This window comes from Camelus dromedarius, chromosome 11 (assembly GCF_036321535.1).
Source record: "Camelus dromedarius isolate mCamDro1 chromosome 11, mCamDro1.pat, whole genome shotgun sequence".
Taxonomy (NCBI): Eukaryota; Metazoa; Chordata; class Mammalia; order Artiodactyla; family Camelidae; genus Camelus; species Camelus dromedarius.
In genome coordinates this window covers 41,773,350-41,783,165 of record NC_087446.1, presented here as the reverse complement: position 1 = coordinate 41,783,165, position 9,816 = coordinate 41,773,350, and the positions used below count along the sequence as shown (strand labels likewise).

The 9,816-nt window shown below is 38.0% G+C and overlaps 1 protein-coding gene across 1 annotated transcript; it reads right to left on the bottom strand.

Annotated features, from left to right (window-relative positions):
- Nucleotides 1-3,345: 3,345 nt before the first annotated feature.
- IFNG (interferon gamma) lies at nt 3,346-8,228 on the bottom strand. Its single transcript, XM_064491261.1, has 4 exons — nt 8,010-8,228; nt 6,762-6,830; nt 6,485-6,667; nt 3,346-4,079 (listed from the first exon to the last, which is right to left on the bottom strand). The coding sequence occupies exons 1-4, from the start codon at nt 8,121-8,123 to the stop codon at nt 3,945-3,947; spliced, it is 501 nt and encodes a 166-aa protein (XP_064347331.1). The 5' UTR covers nt 8,124-8,228; the 3' UTR covers nt 3,346-3,944.
- Nucleotides 8,229-9,816: the final 1,588 nt, after the last annotated feature.

Genomic DNA, 9,816 nt, shown 5'->3' with positions numbered 1-9,816 from the left:
TCTCAGGAATGGAAGAGTGTTTTATAATCTTCCCATTACATCTCACTGTTTTTGTGGGTTTGTGTTTCAGGACTATTATCTTTACAACTGTTTCTTCTTATATAGCTTTAGGTGAGAAAAGAAGACCAGAGGGCGCTGGAGTTGGCAAAGTATCCTCATGACTCTCTTACAAGATTCTGGGAGAGTCTTTCCCATCTGGAGAGAAGGCTGTTGTTTCTAAAGATAGTTCACAAAGTTTACTCTTCCCCTCCCCCTGCCATAGCCGCAGGAAAATCTTTCTCAGATCTTTACCGCTTGAATCTGGGAGGGTTCCTGTAAGTAAATCCCACAAAAGTGTGGGGAGGCCCTAACCCTTCAGCTCTCAGTAGTTTCTCACTCTCATTCCAGTCTACCCTCAGCCTCCAGCAATTCATCAAAATGACTATTTAAGTGTTCTTACAGCTTAATGGTTCCCGTGGATACTGCTCCCTATAAGCAGATTTTGTCTGTGACTCTCTAGATTTGCCCATTCCTCAAGACTTAGTGGTGGCAATTTGTCCTGCAACTTCAGTTCTCTTCTGAGACTGAGAAAAGTTATCAATTTTTTAAACCTTATTGCTTTGGAAGCCTCAGACACCTAACCGTCTCTGTCCTTGACACTCAATCTTGCCCCCACTGTGCACCCCAAAGCCAGTAGAATTAATCTCATATCCATTATCCTAGTTTATGTCAGTGATCATGAGAAGTCCCAGACTCATAACACATCCATTTGTACATTCCCTTTTATGATCTCCCCGACTGCCCCTACTCACTGAATCTGGAATCTACAGTCCTGTACTAACCAAATTCATCCTATTCTCGACTTGCTCATACTCCGAAGATAAGCTGATTTTCCCCTAAAAATATGCTTCCCTTACAGCCCTCTCAGGTGGTGGCTGTTACCTCTCTCATCTTCTGGGCCCAGAGGCAGGGCAGATATCCTTTCATGTAAACACTTCTTTGCCCTCCATCAGCAAACTTGATATACTCTTCCTCTTCTTAACCAGCTTAGAATTAATTACCGATTCCCTAACCCTTATGAGCACATCCTTGTACAGCCCCAAGACTTCCTTGTCCTCACTCTCCCTATCCTACTCGCTTGGCCAAATCAAAGTCTGCTAAATGTAACTGTCTGCCTACTCCCTATCTTCACCTACAGCTTGATATGGATGGAGACAAACACTCAACTATATCAACTGGTGCCCCATAACTTCATGACGTTGGGCCTCAAGTGGGCCCTTCAAGCTGCTTGCAACCTACATTGCACTGTCCTGATCTATCCACTCTTCTGCCTCCAACTCCTCTTCCCTGAACCTCACTCTCAGCTTTCCATTTCAATGAGAAAACTAAACAACCAATTTAAATTTCTGAATGCTCTCACCACCACGTTTACTCAACTACCAACATCAGAACACACATAATCTACTTTTCTATCTGTAACAAAGGTAAACTTTCTGTGCACCTGCTTAAAGTCAATTCCTCCTGCGTCCTCCGTTCACCTCTCTTTCTTACTCATGAAAGTACTCTGTGGTTCTTCCCTCTCTCTATATCATCTATTATTTTTCTCTTGGATCACTTACATCAATATATAAGCATACTATTTCCTCTCCCATCTTAAAAGCAACAACTAAAAAATTTTAAAATTTCTTTTGGTCTCTTATCCTGACAGCTACCCCTTTATTTGTACTCCTTTGCAAAAACAAACAAAAACTTCTAAAAAGAGTTATCCATGTTTATTGTCTCAAATGTCTCTCTTAATCCCATTCTAATCAGGGTTTCATCCTCATCCTACATCAGAACTGCTCTTGTCCAAGTTCATCAATGGTCTCCATGTTGTTAAATTCAGTGTTGAGTTCTCAGTCCTCATCTGACTAGATTTAACTACATTTAACACAGTTTGTTCCTAAAACGCTTTCTTTACTTGGCTTTCAGAACATCCCATGTTTTAGGTTGTCCTCTTATTTCACTGGCCATTTCTTTTCAGCCTTTTTCGTTGGTCTTGCCCTAACCTCTTAATGATAACATGCCTTAAGACTGAATCTTTTGCTTTTCTTCTCTTCTCTGTGTAAACTCATGACCTTCTTGAGTTCAACTGGTATTAGGTCTTTAAATACCTGCTATACCCTCAGCTCCTAAATTTATGTCAACTGTCCTGAGTTCTCTCTCAAATCCAGACCTAATCTACCTAATTGCCTACTCATCATCTCCACTCTGAAATCTGATGTGCTCCATCAACTTAGTGTTCAAAATTGAATTTCTGATTTTCCACCCAAAACCTGCTCACTCCAGTTTTCCCCATCTCATCTGATGACAACTTCATCTTTTTAGCTGCTCAGCTAAGAAGTAAGTTATTCTTGACTCATTTTGCTCCAACCACACTGGTCTGCTGGTCTCTTCTTCTATCATTCATGGCAAGTTTCCACTTAAGAGCCTTTTCAAAAATGTTCCTTTTGCCTAGAATCCTCCCTTACCTCTTACAAGTACTTCCTCAAATGTTATCTCTTCAATGTAGCCAACTATAATAATCACTCCATTTAAACCTCTGGCCCATTTGCTCTAGCCTACTTGTAGTTTTCTCAGTTCTCCCATTCTACTTTATTTTTATCCCATAGCATCTATCACCATCTAACATACCATGTGGTTTACTAACATATTTTGTATTTTGTTTATTATCTGTCTCCCCCTTACTAAATTCTAAATTCCCCAAGGGCAGGGATTCTTGTTGGTTTTGTTCACAAATATATCTCAAGTGCCTAGAACAGCCCCAAGCACATAGTATGTGCCCTAGTAAATATTTAAGTGAAAGAATAAATTCTCATCACAGTATTATGAGGACAGTATAATTATTCTTCTTTATCAGATGAGGAAACTAAAGCTTAGAGAATATAAAGGTCACACAACTTGGCAGGACCAAGATTCAGTCCAGGTCTCTCTCCCTAGGGCTCACACTCATTATTCCATACCCAGTGGTGTTTGCCCAAAGTGGACAGAAAAGATGGGGGAATACCAAGATGAAAGATGCAATAGGGAGTTGAGGGAGGAAATAGAAATAAATCTTTGCGTGCCAAACTAAACAATTTGGACTACTTTCCACAGCAGAAGCTGTGAAGTAAACGGTGACATAATTAAATCTATATTTTGGAAGGAAACTCAAACAGCTACCAAATGGAGCAGTGGAAGCCAACAAATTGCCTGGGGAGAGAAACGCCACTTTTATTGAGCTTAATCCAATTCTACTATTTCCTCAGCTAAAAATGACTCTCCTCCTACTAATTCATTAGTCATTTAACCCCGTCCTCACTTAGAAAAAGTCTGACACAGCATTAATTATAAAATGATACTTTATTCATATATATTGCATATTGATAAACTCAACAAATGTATTACTTTCCATTTGGGTGCAATCACAGTTAAGTTATCAGCAATATTCTGAAGTACTAGGCATGAGATGAGGTGAGATGCTGTTTTTATCAGGGGGACAAGTCATATCATCTGACACATTCAAGTCTGTTTGACATTCCATCAAAGCAGTGGCTCAGAATGCAGACATACTCTCAAACAGGCAGTAACTGTATGGCATCATTTCATTTATAAGCATTCATTATATCACCAAGTAAAATAAACACACAACCCACAGGGTCTTGCTTAGGTTGGCTGGCTGCCTAGTTGGCCCCTGAGATAAAACCTTATAATCACATAGACTTGCCTAGTTAGTCAGGAAAAAAGGTCAAATGAAATTGTCACAGGATACAGGAATTATAAATAACACATATATTAATAGATACTCATTTTCATTACATAAAAGTTGCTATTATAAATACTTTGATGAGTCTAAATATATATACCCCATATAAATAATGTAAAATATTAAATATTAATAAATAGATTTAGATTTAAAAATTCAAATATTGCCAGCAGGATGACCATTACTTCGACGCTCTTCGGCCTCGAAACAGATTCTGACTTCTCTTCCGCTTTCTTAGGTTAGATTTTGGTGACAGATCATTCATCACTTTGATGAGTTCACTTATGGCTTTGCGCTGGACCTTCAGGTTATCAACCTGTTGGGAAAGAAAACAGCAAAGTTAATTTCAGCCGTACAAGCCATCAGGATATTCTGCTGTCATTGCCCAAGAAAGTGGAAGTATTCCTTTAAAATAAATTATTTTCACTAGCAATATATTACCTTAATATGGAATGTTGGTTTCTTCAGTATTTAAGACTAATCTTATAATTAAATTTCTAGTTGTGCTGTAACATGGTGGGGCACATCACATATCCTTAAATTTACTGCTACAGAATTCTGAAAATTATATAGTGAAAAGACCCCTGAAGTGGAGCTACAAAAATGTGTGTTTGAATCCTGTGTGCAATAAATCTGACTTTAAACCAGTCACTTAACCTCTTCAAATCTCTTTCTTTTCTAAATGATCTCTAGGTTCCCTACCACTTCTGTCACTTTGTACTTCATCTTTGCTGTATCAAAGGAGTTACTATAGATCAATGGCTCTCACCTTTGGTGTGTAGCAGAATAACCTGGAGACCTAATGAAGAACTCAGAGACCCAGGTGCATGGAGTCGGAGTAGGCCTGGGCCATTATGTAGTTACTAACATCACCAGGTAATTCAGACACCACCAAAGTTTGAGAACCGCTGATACAGGTTCAGTACTTTGTAAACACCAAGTCCACAATGGATGAAACCCACAGAATTTTAAATTTCCCTCTAGTTAGGTCAGTCTCATCCTTTCCATAATGAGATGAAAAATAAACTGATCGTATTTATTGGCAATAATCAATTACTGGTATATAACATTTAAAACTAGGAATTAAAGACAAATTTCCCTATACCCTGCCTTCCATTCCAGCAAATTGACCTATTTTCTCATTCTAATCTAGATGAATTCACGCTTCATAAAATGCCACTATATTTCTTTCTAAAGCTGGAAACACTCCTCCTTGCCACATTTCTGAGAATGAGTAGGAGATTCTAGACTATAGGACTAAAAGGCATAACATGCCTTAAATATGTTAGCAATTGAGCAAAAAGTGGTTGAGAGCTCACTCAAGATTGCCCATTGTGAAGCAGGAGGCTTGGAGCTTCCAGAAAGATGGGACCAACAGATTATTTTTTAAGGCCCAGTCACAGCAGAGTAGAAAAGTTTCTACCAGCTGAGTGTTCGCAAATTATAAATTTCACTTTCCAAAGTTCAAAGCATCATCAAGAAACTAAGAGACTTATCCAAGACTGAACAGCTGGCCAGGGGCAGCACTGGGTTAGGAACAAGTGCTTTTTCATTCTCTAGCCTGCAGCCAATAGAGCTCTGCTTTGGAAAACATTACCAGTGGAAGTAGTAATGGTCTTATAATTTGTCTAAGCCACTTTCATACCATCTAATGTACTGGAGACTAGAGAAATTTTTGAAGAGCAAGCACTTATTTCAGTTCCTGGGAGCTGATAGGAGATTGGTGAGAGGCAGACCCAGTTAGAGTGAGAGCCAGGCACAGAGCTTGAGAGCACGTCATGATGGGACCTCTCCTCTTCTCATCCAAGCCTGTTTATCCCAAAGCCAACCCCAAAGGAATCTGAAGATTTTTATCTGTTAGATAAAATTGTGGAAAATGGGATTTGTCTTTATGCTTCAAAGTGATCTTTCAGCTTCTAGAAACCAAAACTTTAAAGACTCAAGACAATCTAACGACACAAATCTTGGGAGCCCAAGGATTTCTCCAGCTGAGATGTTCTAGTATCCAAAAGTTGATAGGACAATTCTTTCCTAAGATATAAAATCTACCTATTTTCTTTTCTAAAAAACAACACTCTCACCTCTACTTGGGCTACACAATATAAGAGGTTGACCAGAGCCTGGCAGTAGGAGGCCCTTTGCCTCCTCAAAGGCCATACCTTCCTCCTAGCTCATTCTCACGGCATCAGAGAATTTTAGAGCAAAGGAGACCATACAAATTACAGTGAACCCAACAGTCTCCTTTTAAGATGAGGAAACTGAGCCCCAGCCAGGCGTGTGATTCATCTGAGGTCACACCTTTCTTTAGTGGCTGAGCTGGGAGGAGCATTGGTCTTTTCCCCCCTCCCACTGCTCTTTCCATTAAGACACTTGCCTCCTATTCGAAGCAAGAGAATTTCCAACATACAAACAAGGGGCAATGGGAAAACTGCTTGTCAATACTTCCCTCAACTTTTTCACTACTTCTTTCTCACTGATTTGTTCATTCACTTATATTTGTGCAGTAGGCATCATGCCAGTATTTTACCAAATCACAAGTTTAAGTGACTCCTGTAACTGACTTTGCAAAATTAGAACAGAACAGAATTGGCTGAGTTTTGGCCACAGGATCATTTCATAGCTTTAACAATTGTACCAGTAGCTAATTCCTACTTTCAGGGAATTAAGTGATTTGCAAGAGCCTCTGCAATGAAACCAAAGAAAGAATCAAGATCATCTCACCGGAATTTGAATCAGCTTTTTGAAGTCCTCTAGTTTCTCGGAGCTGCCATTTAAGAACTTCTGAAACATGTCTTGCTTGATGATATCCATGCTCCTTTGAATGATCTGGTTATCTTTTAAGTTTTCAAAGAGTTTGAAGTAGAAGGAGACAATCTGACTCTGAATTATTTTTTTGTCACTCTCCTTGGGAGAAAAGAGTACAAAGAAATGTTAATGGAATTTATCCATCAGAAAATAAACAACAGGAAAATCAGCTAAAAGGAAATATTCATCTTACCTCTTTCCAATTCTTCAAAATTTCTAAGAAAAGAGGCCCACCATCTGCTACATCTGGATTACTTGCATTCTGGGGGGGGAAAAAAAGAACAGGAAAAATTGGTTTACAGTTAGTCCATAAATTGCCATAAAAATTACAAGTTGTATTGAACTCAGATACTGACAATTTTCACAGATATTCTTTCCAACCCTCTGTTCAGGTCTAACAATAAGTATTCTCAAAAGCTATTATGTTGGATATAGCCAAATACTATCATGCTATTTTAGCTTTCATATTTTCTAATATAACTCTTAAATTGCAACATCACAAATTAACTCAACAAGACTGAGGATACTTCAATTGTCCAAAATAACTATAATAAGGAAAAGAAAATATTTTTAAACCTAGTAAAAAAAAAAAAATCAACAAAGCCATCTCACTATAAAGTACTGCCCCCCTATGGTACAGGTTTCTATAACCTCTACCTGTGCCTTCCTATAAGGTATTATGCCTGCTTTAAAAGATCGCTCCAGTTATAATTATAATAGCTAAATTTTGGACATTTAATATAATATTTTAAATGCAAAAATTATTTTAATTAACCATAAATAAAAATTTTAAAGAAACTCTTAAAACAAAACAGAATTTTTAAACTATAAGCCAGATTATAACTCCTACAAAAAAAAAATCTCAGCAAATGACTGAGTCCAAGAGTAACTCAGATATAATATGGATGGGGCAGTAGAATTTTTAAACCACTTTTTTGGAGAAAAACACTGTAAGTGTTTCTTTTTTTTTTTAAGTCAAAGCTTTAAGGACCTCACCTTGTTTAATTGATCAATTATTTCAGATTACCATTTTTAATGCTAATCTTGACCTTTTAATGATGTCACCATTGTAGTAGCCTGAGAAATCAGAAACTAATATCCAGTCATTTTTTTCAGTATGCTTACTACTTGACATCGTAACTGACTAGATTCTCAAAATTATCAATTCTATCACCTATACTCATATTATGCCCATCTTTTGGAGGATTCGTAAATCCCCCCTAAGTCTCTATAGCAAATTGAGCAGAGAGTTAAAGCAATACCTAGATTGTTTTCAAACAAAACAGAACAAAACAGAACCCATCCAGCCAACATTCACGAGAACACCAAGTCTTCTCAAAATGACTGTGGACTAGAGATAACAGCCCATCATAGTTACAATTTCAAGGCAACATTCAGTCACTTCAACCACAAGCAAGTATTGTTAAAAGGTCATACTTACAAAATATTTCTTTAGGTTTTCTATTTCATCAAAAAATGGGGCCTGGCAGTAACAACCAGAAGAACCCAAGATCACGCAAAGCTGAAAAGCCAAAATATAACTTGTGTAATTCATCGTTTCAGGGAAGAGTTAGGCCAAAGTAGTTGAAATCTGTAGCTCCTGTATTAAGTCGATCAGGTCCACAGGACTTAGCTGCTCTTCTTTTCTATTAGCTGATCTTCAGATGATCAGAAGAATGTACTGTGTCTCCTTCTGCTGCTGGTATTTATACCTCATTGAAGTCTCATCAAGATTACGTATTTTCACAAGTTTTTTAAGATGAGATGGTGGCAGATAGACAGAGATGCTAGTTAGTTGGTATTAATAACTATGGTTTTGTGGCATTTGGGTGTTGTAGTTAGAATTTCCTTTCAACTCCTTGGGTCTTTTGACGAAGGGACAGACCAATTATGCCCACCTGTGCCATTCTTGTGGGATCCTTTGAAAGCACTTTCACTTCACACCATCCAGGGATTGGAAATTTCTGTCACCTCCTCCCTCTACCTTTGTAAAATGTTGACTCCTCATCCAGAGATTGCATTGATCATTTGTTTGCGGTCGGAAGCAAGTAAAAAAGGAAATTCTAGGGGCTCTCAAACCTTTACAGAGGGGGTGCCTCTTAAAATTTTTCTTGCAAATGACCAGAAAGCAAGGAAAGAATGTGGTTAAAAGACTGATGTGGTAGGAAGCCCTTCATCAAAGATGGTTAGTATAACGACCACAACTTTACATTGCTCTGACCAACACCCTCCCAATAGAAATATAATGCAAGCCAATTTTCTAATAGCCCCATTACTAAAAGTAAAAAGAAACAGGTACAAACAATTTTAAAATATGTTGTACTTAAACCAGTATACCCAAAATATCATTTCAATATGGATCAATACACAAAATTATTAATAAAATATTGTACATGCTTTGTGTCATACTAAATCCTAGAAATCTGGTGTGCATTTTATACCTACAGCCCATCTCAATTTGGACTAGTCACATTTCAGATGCTCGAGAGCCACAGGTGGCTGGAGGCTACCATACTGAACAGCATAGCTCTAGACGATCAATTGTTCCAAATAATCACTAATAATAAAGATTCTTTTTAAACTTTTATTTCTTTTCCATTTAATACAAAAAATAGGATTATTTTCCCTCCTCCTTCAGTAATTTATTTATGAAATACAACACTGAAGGATGGCACAGAAGACCCTCCACTATTTGGTTCCAGCTCCCCTTGCATTTCAAACTATAATGCATGCACCGGAGGACTGCAGTTATGAATGCAGACTGGAATCCCAGCTCCACTACTATCTAGCTCTGTGATTTCAAGTAAGCTTCTTAACTCTTTCCTCATATTTAGAATGAGCCTAATATTAGTATCTCCTTCAGGGCTTCAGTTGAAAATTCAGTCAGATATATATATATATATAAGAATTTTGCCTGTCATGTAGTAAGCACTCAATAAAACTGATCTATTGCAAGCCAGGCATGTTGGACGACTAGTCATTCCTAAAAAATACACCCTGAACCTTTGCTCATGCCGTTCCTTTCTTTCTTGATTTCCTGCATCTGTACCTCCCAGAGTGGTACCCATCCATCCAAGACCAGCCTAAAGATCCTTATCTCCATGAGTTCTCTCAAAATTACCCCTCTTAAAAGTAATCTCACATTCTCTACACAGGCCTAGGAAAGAGGTTCACACTATCCTTAGAGTCCTGATCCCTCATTCTCATATTAGAGTTGGTTACTCATGTGTCTTCCCCCATATTAGAGT